This window comes from Dermacentor albipictus, chromosome 4, assembly GCF_038994185.2.
Source record: "Dermacentor albipictus isolate Rhodes 1998 colony chromosome 4, USDA_Dalb.pri_finalv2, whole genome shotgun sequence".
NCBI lineage: Eukaryota > Metazoa > Arthropoda > Arachnida > Ixodida > Ixodidae > Dermacentor > Dermacentor albipictus.
In genome coordinates this window covers 149128620-149146320 of record NC_091824.1, presented here as the reverse complement: position 1 = coordinate 149146320, position 17701 = coordinate 149128620, and the positions used below count along the sequence as shown (strand labels likewise).

General features: G+C 47.4%; 2 protein-coding genes and 1 long non-coding RNA gene across 6 annotated transcripts in view; 1 reads left to right on the top strand and 2 right to left on the bottom strand.

The window, feature by feature from the left end:
- LOC135902201 (uncharacterized) overlaps positions 1-17701 on the bottom strand; it is a 92986-nt gene that overhangs the window by 56277 nt on the left and 19008 nt on the right. The gene's annotated exons all lie outside the window — the stretch shown is intronic.
- On the bottom strand, positions 515-17328 carry LOC135902199 (uncharacterized). Of its 4 annotated transcripts, none has more exons than XM_065432177.1 (6): positions 17309-17328; positions 6440-6626; positions 4011-4273; positions 3337-3496; positions 2580-2738; positions 515-709 (listed from the first exon to the last, which is right to left on the bottom strand). In XM_065432177.1, the coding sequence occupies exons 2-6, from the start codon at positions 6553-6555 to the stop codon at positions 598-600; spliced, it is 810 nt and encodes a 269-aa protein (XP_065288249.1). In that variant the 5' UTR covers positions 6556-6626; positions 17309-17328; the 3' UTR covers positions 515-597. The 4 variants fall into 4 exon arrangements, with proteins under 4 accessions (XP_065288249.1, XP_065288246.1, XP_065288247.1 ...); XM_065432174.1 differs by lacking the exon at positions 17309-17328 and adding an exon at positions 7084-7846 and having other exon boundaries at positions 6440-6579; XM_065432175.1 differs by lacking the exon at positions 17309-17328 and adding an exon at positions 7084-7840.
- The window catches only part of LOC135902202 (uncharacterized), a 46223-nt gene continuing 29249 nt past the window's right edge, over positions 728-17701 (top strand). Inside the window, exon 1 of the long non-coding RNA XR_010564439.2 lies at positions 728-1001. This is a non-coding gene — a long non-coding RNA (uncharacterized lncRNA). The remainder of the gene's footprint in view (positions 1002-17701) is intronic.

The window sequence follows — 17701 nt, the reverse complement described above, 5'->3', positions numbered from 1 at the left end:
GTAAACACAGGTATCGAGACTACGCGGCACATATGTCACATTTCTTGGCATGTGGCAAGATAAGATACTGGACGAATGGATGTTATGAGCGTCCCCTTTCGAACGAGGCAGTGGTGGGTGGCGCCACCAAGCTCTTGCTATTTATACTGCCTAATGTCCTGCACAGCCTAAAAAAGAAAAAAAATGCAACTGCTACATTGCGGGCCACCTGGTGGAATGCAATGCAACTGCAATGCAGTGTGCCCGTATCGACGCTAAGCGGCGCGCATCTCACATCGCGCGACTCTTCGTGCGCTAGCACTTCTGGCGTAGTGGTGGGCGTGGCTTGGTGGTAGAGTAGCCGAGGTGGCACAGAAGGCCCAGGTTCGATTCTCGCGGGAGCTGAACACTTTTTTCTCATTCATGGCAACAGCTGCAACAGGCACTGGTGGCGGCGGCAGACAACATCGCTAACAGAAACGGCTATTGGATTGAGCCCAAAAAAAGCTTACGCTGTAAAACAAACGACCCGCTATTTCACAGCCACGTACTTTTATTCATTTATTTACTTATTTATTTACTTTTTTATTTCCTTACACCCTGGTGCATCGGTTCATGTTAATACTTCACGAGGTAGGCACCAAGGAAGTCCTTTGCATGGGACAATTTCCATGTTGGTTTTGATGCATCAATCTTGAATTTTCGGCACGTCCTTTCGTGAAGAAGCCGTCTGCGAAATCCGGAAAATATAAAGCTGTCTGGCATAACAAAGAAATGCCTTTATTTTTCTCACTCGTGCGAGCCATATGTGTGCGCACTGTGGAATACCTTTTTCTATGAAGACACAATGAAGGCAAACAGATGCTCGAATTTACGTCATTAGACACAAGAGTATATATTTAGCAGCGGAATATTTCTCCTGTGTACCCATAATTTTCCAGAACGGTGACATCTCTTTTTCTCCCGCTCCAGATACCAACTTGGCAGCAGCAATCTGTCTTCTCAGGCCAATAAATTGCATGGTAAGCCGAAATTGTACGTGGTTTAAGGAGACTGAAAAGGCATGCCTTTTCAGTAAATATAATGAGTGCCCTCATTATATTTATGGTGAAATACCCCGCTCAGTGCACCTCTTAAATACTGCGGACTTGTACATTATTTTCCTAGCTTTGCAGTTTCGCCGTTTGTTTTAGCTGTAGAGAGATTTATAGGTATATGTGCACTTTCGTCCACGCATAGCTTTACTCACCTCGGAGATTGTTCGCATCACTATCACTGCACCAACTGCAGCAAACGTCCCCCCGACTTACTGAGTTCAATTCTGGGAGCCTCTCACCGATACCGTTGGCATGTTGCGCTTGCACGTCTATTGTTAACTTTTATTTTATTTTATTTTTTGCTGTTCTTTCTACGCAAACGTATATTAGATTCTGCTTTCAATACCAGTTAGTGTTGCCTCTAGAAGTTATCACGGAATCATGTATAGCATTTTTCAAGCTCTGGCCTGAAAGATCCAGTGGTACTTCCAAGTGTTAGCAAAGAAATCTGGTGGTCCTGTTCCACTAGAATATCGTGCCGTCCTCCTTTCCTGTTGTTTTAAGCACCATCTGTGGATACCATTGAGCAAGAAGCACGCTTCTATATCTTCGTGGCATAGGATGAGACTCTTGAAATCCCCACCCTTCTCTGTTCGGAATACTGCACATGAAGATCAGCATGTGTCGACATGAACATGTCATGGACTTAGTACACATCCGTGCCTAAACGCGCAGTGGTTCTCTTTTCCTATTTCAAAAAACAGAAAATATAAGCAAGACATAGTTCTTATTATTCAGCACTTCAAGCTATTCGTTCGTTACCTGAACGTAAGTGTGGCTATCTTAAGCGAAACCTGCATTGAACTTCTGAATGTTATCATTTACATCTTCGTCCATCTCGAACTGAATTTTATTTCTCGTTCATTCAAATGAATGTAGACTGTGACTAAAGGTTTAAAGCCTAAAGAAAGTCTCAGCCCCCGTGAACGACAGAATTGATAGCAGATTAGACGCATATGCACAATTTAGCAAGTTACAGCATTGTTGATTACTGTGACAAATCATGCTAAAAAGGTCTAGCTGATACTATTACATTCAAATATCTTAAAATATATAGAGCAATATACAACAACGGCTTAGTACAATGAAACATTTCACATCCTCTCTCCACCTTGCGGGTTTCCGCAGAACTACTACGTCAAATATAAGAGTGTGCCCAAATTATACAAAATATTTTTTAGTTACGTCATCCTGCAGCATTATACGGCAACAGCGTGCTGCATTATAGAGCACATCACAGGACACCGCATGCGTCTCCGTGAAAATTACTTTTATATTCTTAATAAGAATTGACAATAAAAACAAATAAATTGCTTATAAAATTTACTTGCATTCATAGAACTTTATTACTAGCAAGGGGCAGAAACGCAGTTAATGTGGCCTGTTTTCCAATTCTTCGTTTCTTTCTTGCAATTCTGAGACGTACAAGGGCTACAAAACATTAAAAAAGAATCTGCGTGGCTTTCGGATAGGTTTCGACAGCAGAAAGATAAGTCCACATACCTTTCATATTTTACGCAAGTAACAGTGTACGTTTGCTTGAAACATTGGGCGCCAAGTGCGTTAAAATATATTGTTCCGACGCATGCAGACATCAGGTTGCTGTCACTGTCGTCATCCAACAGGCAGTCATAAAATTTCTGGTCGTCAGCGCAGTTCATCCTGTAAGTGCACCTCTCATGAAAAAATCAGCGCCCATGAAAACATCACAAACATTGACAATTGGGAATGCTTTAGCAAACTTGATTTTTGAGATATCAGCCTGTGCAACCCAACTGATTGCATCAAGCAGTTCCAAGTCAGGTATCGAATTTCGGTGTCCTTGATAATATGTCCTGGTACATCATGCGTAGAAGTCGGGAGGCACTCTCAACTACTCTACCAATACAAAAGAACAAAAATGAGTCGTTCTTTTCTTTTCCATAAACAATACATCTGTGGCATGATACCGCTGAAATCGATGAAGGTATATCCATAATTTCATATACATCTGGTTTGAGATCCTTACCACGATAGCTAATTTATTTGACCGCATGCGCAAGCACTCGAAGTACAAATGACAGCACACACGCAAGCTCGAATGCATGAGTCATTTGATTGGCTCGGCAGCTGTAGGATGTCACGACTTGATTCCCCCAGAACCACTGCGCTTCTCCGAAGACACTAGCTTGTTCACTTTAGTGCTTGTAGTTAATCATTCAACGTAGAGAAAGAAGTTGAAAGTGGGCAGTACCATCTGAGTACAAGAGGAAACACTTACATGGGCCACAAGCGCGTGTTCACTATCCCGTACTTCTTGGAGCGCGGTTCGATGAATTCTACGGCGTGATCATGGTCACGGCAGCATTGGTCTGTGCCTCGCAGGGGACCCAGGTCATTTTTATGTTCCGATACATTCCCTTTTCCACACCACTTTGTCCCTGAAAATATCGCAGCATGCCTGTGAAGCTGAACGTCTCCCCCCCTGTCGAAGGCTAAGTTCAGCTGTCTCCTTCCTATTGAAAAAGAATTGGTATATACAACGACATCAAGCGAAAGACGATTTCCATACGTGAAAGCTGTAAATAAAGTTGATTTTCTCACTGCTTACGAATCCTGATGTAGTGTATGGAGGACTAATGTCCACCGTCGCTTCAAAAGTTTACCTTGAATTTTTAAAATAAAGACGTTTCTACCACCATCTGAAAACTTATATTCTTTGTAGTATAAAACTCCAAAATATATGAAACAATAATTTTTGACAACTTCTGTCATAAAGTGCGATTCTCGAGGCACTCAGCGTGTTCTGGAAACTGTGGTGCCGTTACATTTAGCTCAATTACCATGAATATTAAACCAGGCAGTTCAACTTTCATAAGACGCCCGCCTAATATCCACTTCACTGTACCTCTGTTGTTCACTTACAGACCACAGAAGGCATGCTGTTCTTCATACCTGGAAAAATAAGGAGATTTTTGAAGTCCCTCGCTGATGTTAGACTTTTAATGTGGTCATTAAGAACAGCTACACAATACGAGAGTAGCTTCAGTTGACGAAACGCTTTAGGCCCCCAATTGTTATTCGAAGATGCCTGTTTGACCTGATTTTCATGCCGTACAGTGATATTCCGTAACGCAATAGCAATCTCTTTCACTTGCTCCGAGGTCACATAGGTCATGTTGTCTTCATTTGTCGATGCCACAACCTTCGTTGTCAACCTGAAAGACGCACTCGTTAGGTCGGTATTAAAGCAAGTCACACAGAGATTAGCTGTAATCTGCACTCACCTGCAATTGGCAGACGTCCGATAAAAAATAATAATAGTAACAAGTCCGCAGATAGAATCTGTTCCTTCTAGCTCGATGAGCGCCACCACATCATTATTGTTATGGATGTACTCATAAGCTGTATATTCGGCTGTAAGCGAGCCCTTACACTCAGCATGCGTGAAAACAAGAACAAAATGTTTCCATGCCTTCTGAATTACCAAACCAGCAGTTGATGGACACGGGTGGGGGATATAAAAAGCGCTGGTTTGAAACTCCATTTCTCATTGCTCTGTGCAATGTCCAATGTCTGGCAACGCAATTTTCGCTAGCTGACCTGAACAAACCACAATAAGCACCAACGTTCACTACCATTACGATGACCCCACCACCACTACTGTCCGTAATCCTCGATAAGACGTACTTATGCAACAAAACCAGCAAACAAACACAGAAAATTGCTTACGCACAGCACACAAAGCAAATGCAGTGAAGGTTACGTTTCATGCCCTGTTTTCTATATACGAAAATTTTGACGCAACAGATTCTATTTTGTATAAGCCAGGACTCTCGCTGACGGATAGTGAACGCTGTTTCATCTCCAAGTGCTATATTCTCAGTGCAGGTGATGCGGAATCAGGTGTTCACCGTCCAAAGCAACGATCCTTTTGCACTGGCAGGACTTAAGTATACACGCTTTTGCAGACGCAGTCGGTTCTCCTACTGCTGAGCGAGATTTTACGCCCAAATGTAGCGAGGCCTGCTTTTTTTGGTAAATAAATCGACGCTGCCCGCCGCATGCTCCTAAAGCCTTTCGAGCAGCTGCCATTTGGTCGATTCTTGCAATCATCTACGAAAGCTTTCGGGAACCTGTGTATGTATAACTCAAGAAAACAGCCGCTCTACACCTTAAGCAAGTGCACGGTTTCTAAGAACCTGTTGTGTTTAACACCGCGGAGGGAGGTTTTAGTGCCATTATCAACTATCGGCAGAATCGCACACATACGCGTGTGTGCTGCGTATAATTATTCCTGTTTTTGCTTCTTTCTCCAGCAGCAATTACAAACTCCGATAAATATATTTTAGGTCAGTTGCCTGATGGCTTCAAAGTACTTACTGAAGGCGTTCTAAAAGGATATATCTCCCTGAAAAGTAGTCTTAGACGAATACTAAATATATTAGACTATACTACTACTAGTACTCTAAACTAATACTAATACTATATTACAGTTGCTTAATAGCATTTCTATGCAAGACATATGGTAGAGACGATAACATCTCAGAATTACGTAATTAACACAATGCGTGCGAGAAATGTATACATCCGTTGCTGTATAAGATAAGTAATCATGCCAGCCGAGCTAGACTGGCACCGTATCCTCAGGAATACCATTAGAGGTATTCGGTTTTAATTCTGAAAGCTATTATACAGACCATTCAGCGGCACTCAGATGAGGGTGTTTTTGATTCTGTGGCTATAGAAGCACGGCCATTCAAATATATTCGGTGTGGGATAGAATTAACTGTATTGCGTTTTCAAACCAAGTATGAAAGCTGTATTACATGATAAACATAGGGTACCGCGGAATATGAAGAAGAGAGAGAAAGAATAACATTCGTTACACGAAATTGTACTACGCCACGTCGCTCCGCATCAGGCAAGCGTGCAATACTGAAATCACTCACTGCGCGTGCGCCGTCTGTGCGTGCGTGCGTGTACAGTCATCGCAGTCTGCTTTGCTTCTTATACATGGTCATATTGTTTAACTTGATCATGACATCAAAAATGGCATTGCTAGCATCACACACACACACACACATATATATACATACATATATATATATAGTACGTGTGTATGCGTATGTGTTGGCACATATAACAACGTGTGTTCAGCGTTCAAGACTGTTAAGTGTTTGACGAAATATTTACCGGGCGTGAAAGAAAGGCAAGAACAACACATTGTAATAATTGGTTTTGCAAATTCCATGATAAAACGTGTATATGTGTACATATGCAAGTTCCCTGGTAACACTGTCTTTTTTTTACGTGCATGTCCTTGTTATCACGTCACTCGAATAGAAATAATGAGAACATTACCACAAAAACAGGGTACTTACGTTTGGTTGTATGTAAAGTCAGCCGTCTCATACGCTTGCATAATGAAGTTGAAGAGGCTTCCCATGTTTTCTATACCACTTACGGGATGGTGGATTTTGTTTTCGAATAATTTCATGCTTTTACCACCAGCAATTGCAGCCTGTAATATCAGCAAGCATACGACTGTCCTCCCAAATAGCAGTTTTTCTGTGATGCAAGAGGAAAAGTTCAAAGCAGAATTCATGATTTACACAGAACTCTAAATCCTAAATGGCGCACTTCAGTTAATAATTGTTCATAAAATATAACACGTAAAAGTTACGCCTTAGTCGATCACGTTGTCAGGCACACGTGGTAAGTTTTCTGCGTAGAGCAGCCTAAGCTGTTAAAACATCCAACTGCACCTTCTGAAATCTTCGTTCCGTGCTCGCATACTATCAGGACTCTGCCAAAGCAAGCAGGGCTTCATATCCTTGTGGGCTTGGTCAAGTTGGTCAAGAGGTTGCCTTTGCAAGGCTGAAAAGGATGCCCTTTTCCAGTATTATGTCCATATCCATCCCCTTCCCATGCCGGCACACCTCTCCAGCAGACCTTTACCTCAGTTTCAGCCTCAACGACTATTCTGTGGCTGGGCTCAAAATGCTGTGACGCCTTCATTCCTTACCAACGTGCTGATCACGATGTAAGAAGAACAGGTGCTCCGAAGAAACCGCTCGGCACGTCTCATTATTGCTGACTGCCTAGGTTTGAATGCCGTGGACGAGCGCGTTGCAGCTTGCGTTTTTCAGGGCATCTGCTAGCGTTTCCAACAGCACAAAAGATTCTGTCATTGTGTAACAAAAGCTGAAAGGCGATTTATAATTGCTGCTGCTCTTTGCTGTATATAAAAAAACGTGTAGTATTTCACTCGGTGCGGCGCTAACAGTTGGGCTCTTTTGTTGAAGTATCGAGCAATTATATTAAAAAAAAAACAGACGCTATCACTGGTCACTCACTATACGCCAAGTTGCCGCTTTGATTTCATACGAAGGCAGTGCGCTGGGGAGGTCCGCATACGATTTACTCTTTCATTAAAAGCGTCTTCGCATATTTCATACTTCCAATAATATGTCCCCACCGAGTTCAGTGCCAACGTCAGTTGCCGCAGCATCGGCGCTCGTCTTGCCCAATATAAGCGTGGTCAGGACTACGTTGTTGCATACACCTGTGGCCTTCTTTTCTCTTCTGAGCGAAACTATTCTATCTCGGAGGGAACTTCCATCTCGCTCTTGTTCGGACTGTAAGCTACTTTCACACTTATCTGTACAGCCGGACCTTCACCGTCGTCGGTGACCACAATGCGCTCAGCTGGCTTTCGTCTTTCAAGAGTTCCACAGGTCGCCTTGACCGTTGAGCACTGCAACATCAAAAATACTTATAACTGCCATTTACAATCCGATAGATCCACTTGACCCCGTAATGAGCGACTCCAGTCCATGTGTTCTTTGAAGGTCTCAACTCTCTAAAATCGCTGCCGAACGCGGGTCTCTACGCAACATCATCTCAACCATTTCAACTCGCACGCTCCTGTCCCCTCTCTCGGCCTCTTTCTACTTCAATACTTGAGGGTGATAGCATACACCGTTGCCTTTGCTCCCCTCATGGCCCCAATTTGTTTTCATCCCTGCCCACGTCCTTTCCAGTGTCCTGCTCAGTCTCACGATGCGCAGAGGACCGGACATGTAGGGGTTTCACGCACATATGACCGCGCCCACCATCTTTTCCATTGGCGTGCCCTGCTCAGTGCATCGCTACGTGGGCTGGTGTGACCTTTTCCAGCACCGGAAAAAGTCGACCTTCTCGCCTGCTGGCCATCTTCAGCCTATCACTTTTCTACGAACCACTTCACCGCTGCAGCCGCCACTTACATGGCCCGTGTCCCCTATCCGCCTATCGAAAGAAGTGGATCGCCGTTGCCAAAAATTATACCATGCGGCTTGTGGTCGCTCATGCACCTCGAACTGCGCCCCCGACTTTTCAGACTTCTTGGTGGAGAAAGTCATACACCATCACGGCGCTTCTCTGCAACTACTGATATACCAAGGCGGACAGTTCATTTCAAAAGTGATCGACGTCACTCTAGAGTAATGCTTGACGCAACATTCGTTGACTGCGGCCTACGATCCAAAGGCAAATCACTTGACGGAATGCTTGAACCGAACGACTACTGACATGTTGGAATGTACGTGTCCGCTGACTGCCAGGATTGTAAGGCTGCATTGTTTTATTGTTAAATTTACCTACACTTACAGGCATGAGAACACTTGGCTCTTTCCGGAGTTTGTCTTATACGGTAAAAACCTTACATTGCCCATAAACAGGCTGGGGCCTTTTACTAGGAGGTCACCCATTAAATATGCTCTCGAGACTATTGCCCGTGCCAATCATCTACGTCAGATGACCAGAACTCAATTTTGCGGCTGCCGGATCAACCAGCAGTCTCGCTACATAGCCATCACAGGACCACTTACTCTGTCCCTGAATCGCTTGTCCTCCTCTGGTACACACCACGACATGTCAGCTTTTCCGAAAAGCTGTTCTTTCTGTACACCGTCTCACATTGTGTTTGCCGTCAAATGATTGATGGGACTAATGAAATCACTGCACTGTTGCCTTCGTCCCTATTCGCTAATCCCCGCACTGGCATTGTAGATGTTGTCCATCTCAAGATCGACGTAGCGTGTGCCAGACATCTTTCAATAATGTGCACAGTACTCTTCTCCTGCAGTCTCCGCTCGCCTGCACCGAGTCGGTGCTTTCCCCGCCAGAGGGCAGTGCTATGAGCCAGTGTTAGGTAGAAGCCTATGTAACTATGTGTAACCGGAGAAGAACGAGGACGAAGAGTGGCTCCGGTCAGGCATCTTTCTTGTTGTAGTCACACTTGCGATCTTTCCGTATAGCACAAATAAACCCTTTGTTTTAACATCACCCCCCAACAATATCAATCGATGTGCAGCAGTCACGTGCCCCACGTGGTCTTTCTCACAGATGGATTTTCCACGCTCTTAGACAACTTTATGAAACTTGGTTTGTAAGTGCCGGCTAGTGCAAATACGTTGTGTACTGCAGTTTATACCTGTGCCGCGTACTTTATATGAAGGCGCTTCTCGCATATATATATATATATATATATATATATATGGCAACGGGGGTGATGTTCGCCTAGCAGCACTAGCTCTAGGTTACAGCGGTTGGCTTAAAACAGGTCGGTCCTATCTCGAAACGGGGAAGCAAGCAAACCTCGTCGTCTTCTCATCCACTAGCACCATGCCCACTGCCAAGTGCCTTCAGTACAATCACTCCCCACCGAAAGAGTAGCCATCCTGGCGACCTAAGGGTAGGAAAACACAGGGGGGTCATGGCACTGCTTGAGCAGGGAGACGTGCACAATTTCCTGGCCGCGACGACGCTGGTCGGAAGGCGCTTCCGTCGGCTCGATGAGGTAGTTGACCGCGGATGTTTTTTTTAGTACCCTGTAAGGACCGTGGCACTTGGAGAGCAGCTTAGAGGAAAGGCCTGGAGGAGTAGAGGGCACCCACAACCAGAGCAGCGAGCCAGGAGCAAAGCACGTAGCCGTAGTAGATGAATCATGGCGATGCTTTTGGCGCCACTGGTCCTGGGATGTCAACGAACGAGCGAGCTGGCGACATTCTTCGGCATAAGCAGCCGCTCTAGAAACAGTCGTGCACTCCGAAGCATCTGGTCGGTAAGGCAGAATCGTGTCCATAGTGCATGAAGGTTCGTGTCCGTAAAGGAGAAAGAAAGGGGAGAACCCAGTGGTGCTTTGCTTGGCGGTATTGTAAGCGTAGGTGACGAAAGGCAGAATGCGATCCCAATTCGAGTGGTCAGATGAAGCATACATGGCCAACATGTCGCCAAGGGTGCGGTTGAAACGCTCTGTCATCCCATTAGTTTGAGGATGATAAGCCGTGGTGGTGCGGTGAATGATGCGACACTCCTTTAGCAATGCTGCAATGACGTCGGAGAGAAAAACGCGACCGCGGTCGCTCAGTAATTCTCTAGGTGCTCCATGGCGTAAAATCAGGTTTCGAAGGAGAAAACTGGCGACGTCTTTTGCTGTAGCAGATGCTAGGGCTGAAGTTTCGGCGTACCGCGTGAGGTGGTCGATAGCGACAATAACCCAGCGGTTGCCGCTTGGAGTGTTGGGAAGCGGACCGTATAGGTCAATGCCGACGCGGTCAAACGCGCGCGCGGGGCATGGTAAAGGTTGCAAGGGACCGGCGGCATGTTGAGGTGGCGTCTTGCGTCGTTGGCATATGAGGCAGGACCGGACGTACTGGCGAACGAAGCGGTACATACCGCGCCAGTAGTACCGAAGCTGGATGCGAGAGTATGTCTTTAAGACACCAGCGTGGCCGCATTGGGGATCGTCGTGGAAAGTGGCGCAGATGTCGGGGCGCAGGTGTCGGGGTATAACAAGCAACCACTTGCGACCGCTCGAATTGTAGTTGCGGCGGTACAGCAGGTTATCCCGAATGATGAAGTACGCTGCTTGACGACGGAGCGTCCGAGAAATTGGCGCTGGCGACTGGCTAGACAGGAAGTCAAGAAGCGAAGAGATCCATGGGTCCTTGCGCTGCTCTGATGGCATGTCGGTAATGTTGAGGGCGAAGGCTCCATGTGTGGAAATAGACGAGTGGACAGGACCGGAGGGCAGGGGTGACCGGGATAGCGCGTCTGCATCTGAATGTTTTCGGCCGGAGCGATAAACAACGCGGATGTCGTACTCTTGTAGGCGCAATGCCCAGCGGGCGAGCCGACCAGTTGGATCTTTTAAGGAAGATAACCAGCATAGGGCATGATGGTCCGTCACGATGTCAAATGGACGCCCGTACACATAAGGACGAAATTTTCCGATTGCCCAAACGATGGCCAGACATTCCTTTTCAGTAACCGAGTAGTTCGCCTCGGCTTTTGTAAGGGTGCGGCTGGCATACGCGACGACGTACTCTTCGAAGCCATCCTTGCGTTGTGCAAGAACAGCGCCGAGCCCGACACCGCTAGCGTCCGTATGGATCTCAGTTGGTGCAGATGGATCGAAGTGTCGCAGTACTGGAGGAGAGGTGAGAACGCGTCGCAGTTCTTGGAATGCGTCGTCGCATGCCGGGGACCAGGCTGATAGGTCAGAACTGCCGGTGAGAAGCTGCGTCAAGGGGGCGATGATAGAGGCAAAGTTACGGATGAAACGCCGGAAATATGAGCACAAGCCGATGAAACTGCGAAGCTCTTTCGTGGTGGTTGGCTTGGGGAACTCGGTTACGGCGCTAAGTTTCGTGGGGTCCGGGAGGATACCGTCTTTGGAAACTACATGACCGAGAATAGTAAGCGTGCGAGCGCCGAAGTGGCATTTCTTCAAATTTAGTTGCAGTCCTGCACTGGAGAGGCACACAAGGACTTGCTCGAGGCGGCTGAGGTGCGTCGCAAAGTCGGTGGAAAAAAACACAATGTCATCCAAATAACAGAGGCACGTTTTCCACTTCAGCCCTCGAAGAATGCTATCCATCATTCGCTCGAAAGTGGCAGGCGCGTTGCAGAGGCCGAACGGCATGACGGTGAATTCATATAGCCCATCAGGAGTTAAAAAGGCTGTCTTTTGGCGATCAGCCTCTGCCATTGGTACTTGCCAATACCCGGAGCGAAGATCCAGCGAGGAAAAGAATTCCGCTCCCTGCAGACTGTCCAAGGCATCGTCGATGCGCGGCAGAGGATATACATCTTTGCGCGTTATTCGGTTAAGGCGGCGATAGTCGACGCAGAACCGAATGGAGCCGTCTTTCTTTTTAACAAGGACAACCGGAGATGCCCAGGGACTGTTAGAGGGCTGGATGATGCCACGTTCCTGCATGTCGTCAACGTGCTCGTCGATGACACGGCGTTCAGCGGCCGACACACGATACGGACGCTGGCGCAATGGTGTTTGTTGGCCGGTGTCGATACGGTGAACGACTGCGGACGCCCGGCCCAAGGATGGTTGGCCAATGTCAAATGAGGCACGAAAACGCTGGAGGAGCTTGATGATTTCGGTGTGCTGCGCAGGTGTGAGTTCTGCGTCGACGGAACGAGCGAAGACGTCTACACGGGCATCGGTCGCGACGGCAGGAGTTACGGCACAAATCGGAAGTGATGCCGTATCACCAAACATGGTGGCCGGTAAAATGCTACTGAAAGCTTCAGCTGCACCCAGGCACTCGCCGCGGAGTAGGGATGATGGGCAGGCGGATGGATTGCACACGTAAAGGGCAGCAGAACCTTCGCAAAAAGTGACGACAGCAAACGGAAGCAGAAAGTTCCGGCGGCGCGCGCAAGTGGTCGACGGCGTAAACAGGACCGATGAGTTCGCAGCAGAGCTACATAACACAGGAACCAGAGCGGCGGAGAAAGGTGCAATATCGATGTCAGAGGCGGCAACAACTTTAGGAGAATAATAGTCGTCAGGGTCAAAACACGGCACTGATAACGTAAGTTCGCAACGAGCGCAGTCGATAAGAGCTTGATTCACAGATAGGAAATTCCAACCAAGAATAACGTCGTGCGAGGAACGAGGCAGGACGACAAATTCGATAACATGCAGAATGCTTTGAATGACAACCCGGGCTGTGCACGACGCTGAAGGCTGAATGCGATGCGAGGTTGCCGTACGCAGAGAAAGATAGGTAAGGGGAATGGTCACTTTGTTCAAATTACGGCAGAGCTTCTCACTAATAATAGAAACGGCGGCTCCTTTGTAGATAAGTGCGTGTACGGTGACGCCATCTACGGAGAGTTCAATTTCGTTCGCCGGAGCAGAATGAGGCCTTGAAATGTTCGACGGAAACGCAGTTCTTGCCTCTGGAACTGCGACTGCTAGTTTTCCTCTCGGGCTGGGCTGGGTCGGCGAACCATCGGGGAAATGGATCGGCGACGTGGGGAAGGCGACCGGCGTGAATCGAAGGGGAGGCGACTGTAAGAGGTGTCTGGAGGAAGGTTAGAGTGGTCCTGACGCGGAAGTCGAGCAGGCCTGTAGCTTGAGGCACCCCCACTGTCAGGTAAACGGTGGCTGCGACGGCGGCAGAATCGTGCTACATGGCCTGGCAAATGGCATGAATAACATATTGGCCGGTTATCAGGTGTTCGCCACGGGTTGACGACAGGGGCTCCAGCAGCCGAGTAAGGAACGACTGTCGGACGCGAGGGTGGAGGTGGTACATGGAAGGTGCCGGTGGCCTGGTAGGAATCAGGAGCCGGAGGAGTGTAAGGCCGCGCGACAACGTCAGCGTACGTTAGCGGTCCAGCTGCAGGCTGCTGAGGAGGGGCAGATGGCAGCGCCGCGGCAACTTGCGTCTGAATGACGTGGCGAAGCGCAGGAGCCAGGGTTGTCGACGGCTCGGGTGCGCTATTCGCCAGAGAGAGTTGGCGTGCGACTTCCTGGCGGATGAACTGCTTTATCTCCGGCATTAAGGTAGAGATGTCGGCAGCGTCGCGACCGAAGGCCAACGGGGAGAGATCCGCAGTGTCCTGCTGAGCAGCGCGTGTTGATGCACGTTGTTTGCGCAGCTCGTCGTACTGCTGGCAAAGCTGTATGACCTCGGCAATAGTGCGGGGACTCTTCGCGACGAGCATCTGAAAGGCATGCTCATCGATGCCTTTCAAGACGTGCTTGATCTTGTCTGCTTCATCCATGGATGAGTTGACGCGCTTGCAGAGCGAGAGCACGTCTTCAATATAACTGGTGAAGGTCTCTTCCTGGCGTTGAGCTCGACCACGCAAGCGCTGCTCAGCGCGAAGCCGGCGAACTGCGGGACGGCCGAAGACCTAAGTTATGTCAAGAGCATAAGTGGGGCTCTTGTAGACTCAATACATTGCCTTACTCAGCCTTCGCTCACATTTCTTATCTTTTTTTAGATTGTCCTACTGATTCCCTAAATCCATTCTGTCAAACCTACGCAGGAAGTAGGATTCCGTTCCCACTACACATTCAAGGAGCAAAAGTCAATTTTAACGAGTGCGTCATCATGGTAAACATATTCAAGCAAATTCCCATTGATTTGAACGTGCTAAAGAAGTATTACTGGTCCAGTATGAGGAATGGGTAGTAGAGAGTATGGGCTCTGAGCTCACTTTCTGGGCCGACCCACTTTTACAAGGTTAACTTTAAGAGGTCTCGTTTGTTTCCTAGACAAATGCGTCCGTAGTCGACATACATGTAAACGTTCGAGCTGTTTATGAAGAAGACCCGAAGCGACATTGTTTAACTGCCAGATGCGAGGGCTTGCAGTGCACAGTTACTCACACAAAACCATCCCGTAATTGACAGATAAGTCACACAGTCCTAATTGTTCTAAGCATCAAAGTAAGCCCAATTCAGGCAGAAGCTGTATTGCCCGACATGCCATTTGATCTATAACATAACTGAAGCCTCAAGATAAACTTTGGAAACTTCGTGAGGGAAACTTATACCATGAGGGCACACCTTGGAAACACGGCCAAACGTTAAGTTTTTCATGCACTAATTCCAGCCGCAGAGTGTTCAGCGACGGACTTTCAGGCTTTATATTGATTCCCGCTCTGAATGTGTTATTGACTGTTAGCTGCCATGTTGGCGTAGTGGCTTTGGCGGTGCGTTGCTGATCCCAAGGGCTTGGGATTAAATCCCTGCCTCCTCGACCACATTTCGTTGGGTGAGAAATGAGAAAACGTCCACGTAGCGTGCACTGGGTGCACGTTAAAGAATTCCAGGTGGTCAAAATTAATCCAGAGTCTCCCGGTAGGACACGCCCTATAATAATATCGTGGTGTTGGCGCGTAATACCTCAGAGGTAAATTTTTCTTTGTTAATGATTGTTGCTACACCATATAACGCAAATGTTGCAACTTTTTTATCTTTGGTAACAAATTGTTCTTAAATAACGAACGTGTGGCCCATTTCCCTAAGGCTCTCAAGTCACCGCTTCTCTTACCATTTGTTGCCTTAGTTATAGGCGCAGAATAAAACTGTGATTGTAGCGGGAACCTTCTTGGAGCAACCATTTGCTGACGCATAAAAATCCCTGGACGGAATCTGGAATCTAGTCTCTCGTTCACAGGATGACGTAAAGTGCTACATAGGATATACCGATAGGACGCGTCTAACCATTTCTGTGGTAGGGCTTGGCGGTGCACGAAGGAAGATCACGCTGATGGTTACGGCCATCTTTATCTCAATTCCCCGAACACTAAACGTTGCCTACACGTACCGTCTTTGGGCGTAAAAGTCAAACACTCACCCTTCGTTAGACGAAATTCACTCTGTGGCTGCACAGTAACTTGTAGAGGTATGGATGCAAAGAGACTCTCGTGACAGGCGTGCATTGTTGGATGAGACTGAATAGGCTGACTAAAGTGGACCATACTCGCGTGGTTCAAACCAGCCAAGAGGAGGCGGTTTTGCAGAGGCAGCGTACAGGGGCGGCGATTACTTCTGCTGTAATTCACTTCACGCTCAGTGATTACTTGCAGTGGGCAAGCGGTGAAAAGAGTGCTGTTTGATTCGGGCTGGTAGCACCATCGGTCGACGCACTCGATGAGAAAATTGGAAGGCTTTAGCCGTTCAAGCAACGCACATCAACCCTTTTGCTTTCCATCTGTTCTTTTTGAATCCATTCCGTCTCTTCTTTTTGAATCCGGTGTGCCGATATCGCCAATATCGTGAAGCCCTATCACACCGAGGCGCCGAGCAGTGCGCTAAGCGTGGCACGCTATTTAATGACGTCCCGTTGCTCCGGCACAAGCCAATGTATTGTCGCTTGAACCTGTAGGCCTATAGGCAGCTGCATCCGAAAAGAACGAGTTTATGTCCACAACTGGAGTGATAATACTGATAATACGCCCTCCACCTCTTAAGTTCATCGCATGCTGAGCCCGAAGAGTGCTTCGGCCACAGCTCGCGCGCTGCAACTCACTCTGAGCGCGATAGTTCAATTGGCCACAAATGCTTCGGGGACGGTTTGATCATGCGCGCCAGTAATGCCTTGTTTTTGCACAACTGCCACCACGGGACATATTACGAAGGGTTAGGGATGTTACAAAAATATTAACACTGGCCGGCATGGTGAAGGGAAATATACTACGTGCTTATTGGCGCAACTTGTGCCCGGAAAGCAAAGCCTAAAATGCTTTCACAAGGATACCGGCTGTTGCGAGCGGCTGTCGTTGCGCCCAGTGACACCGCTCAAGTCCGTTTACTCCTGACAGGTGGTGCTCGCGTGTAGTTTTGAGGGTGTCTTTAGCTTTGCGATGTCAATTGGCACACAAGCAATTTGATTGCACGGATATGTCTCATTATTAATGTGGCCGCAACGCTGACAAAATTTCTCAAACAAGCCCATCTTGCTTAATGTTGAAAACACAATAACAGGGAGAATTATTTGGTGGAAGTAATAAACTATAAGAAGTTGAATTACGCACACGTGACAAAATTCCACTCATTGCACTTTTGTCACAAAGGGAATCGATTCTGTCTCCTGGAAGCAGTGCGCCACCATATCGCCGCGTCAACAGGCGTTCACTTTAGGCGTCATTATTTCCATCACCAAGCCCGGCTAATCTATGCGTAGCAGGGGAATATATGTATGCTGTTATACAAAGCCATTCAATTTCCTGGGAAATATTTCAAACAGAAAGAAATAGAAGTATGTGTAGTAGGAAGTTTCAAGCTTGAAGCTAGTTAAGGGGAAAACTTCGGCGGTAAAATTTTCATCGCTGTGAGAGCGATAACAGTGGATGCGATGAGCGTCGTCGACAAATGTTATTGCAGAGCGGACATTGTCAGGGACAGATTACAAAGGCCCTCTACAAGTAGGATGCATACTCACTCTGGAGCTCGGCTTACCAATCCACAATTCCTCTGAAGGATAACCGAAGCCATGGGCGTGCTGTTCCCAGTTTCTGTAAAGACAGTACGCGTTGTTGCGTACTGTCCAGGGTGCTAGGCGACCTGCACCGCAAGAAATAGTGGAATGCTCAAACTTGAAAAAAAAAAAATTCGGCAGGGACACTTAAGACTGCTTACGTGTGTAAATGCAAAAGCAATAAAGCACCTTTCATGAAATGCTTTTTTTTTCTACAGCGAAGGTGTTAAGGCTAGTTCCTCCAAAATTATGTCCGTGTGTAGACACAAAACTCCCCATACGGGGGCCGATCTAGGAGATAGTGCAATGCCGGGCCGACCCGCTGCGGAGGTGCAGTTCACCATTGAAGGGCCAACA

Excerpts from the sequence above, each read along its gene's own strand:
- LOC135902199 (XM_065432174.1), bottom strand. The coding sequence starts at position 7,146 with ATGAGACGTGCCGAGCGGTTTCTTCGGAGCACCTGTTCTTCTTACATC. Across the intron at positions 4,274-6,439 it reads GACTTTACATACAACCAAAC|GTTGACAACGAAGGTTGTGG; the intron begins GTAAGTACCCTG and ends TGCGTCTTTCAG. Across the intron at positions 710-2,579 it reads ACTTGCGTAAAATATGAAAG|ACGGCTTCTTCACGAAAGGA; the intron begins GTATGTGGACTT and ends CGGATTTCGCAG.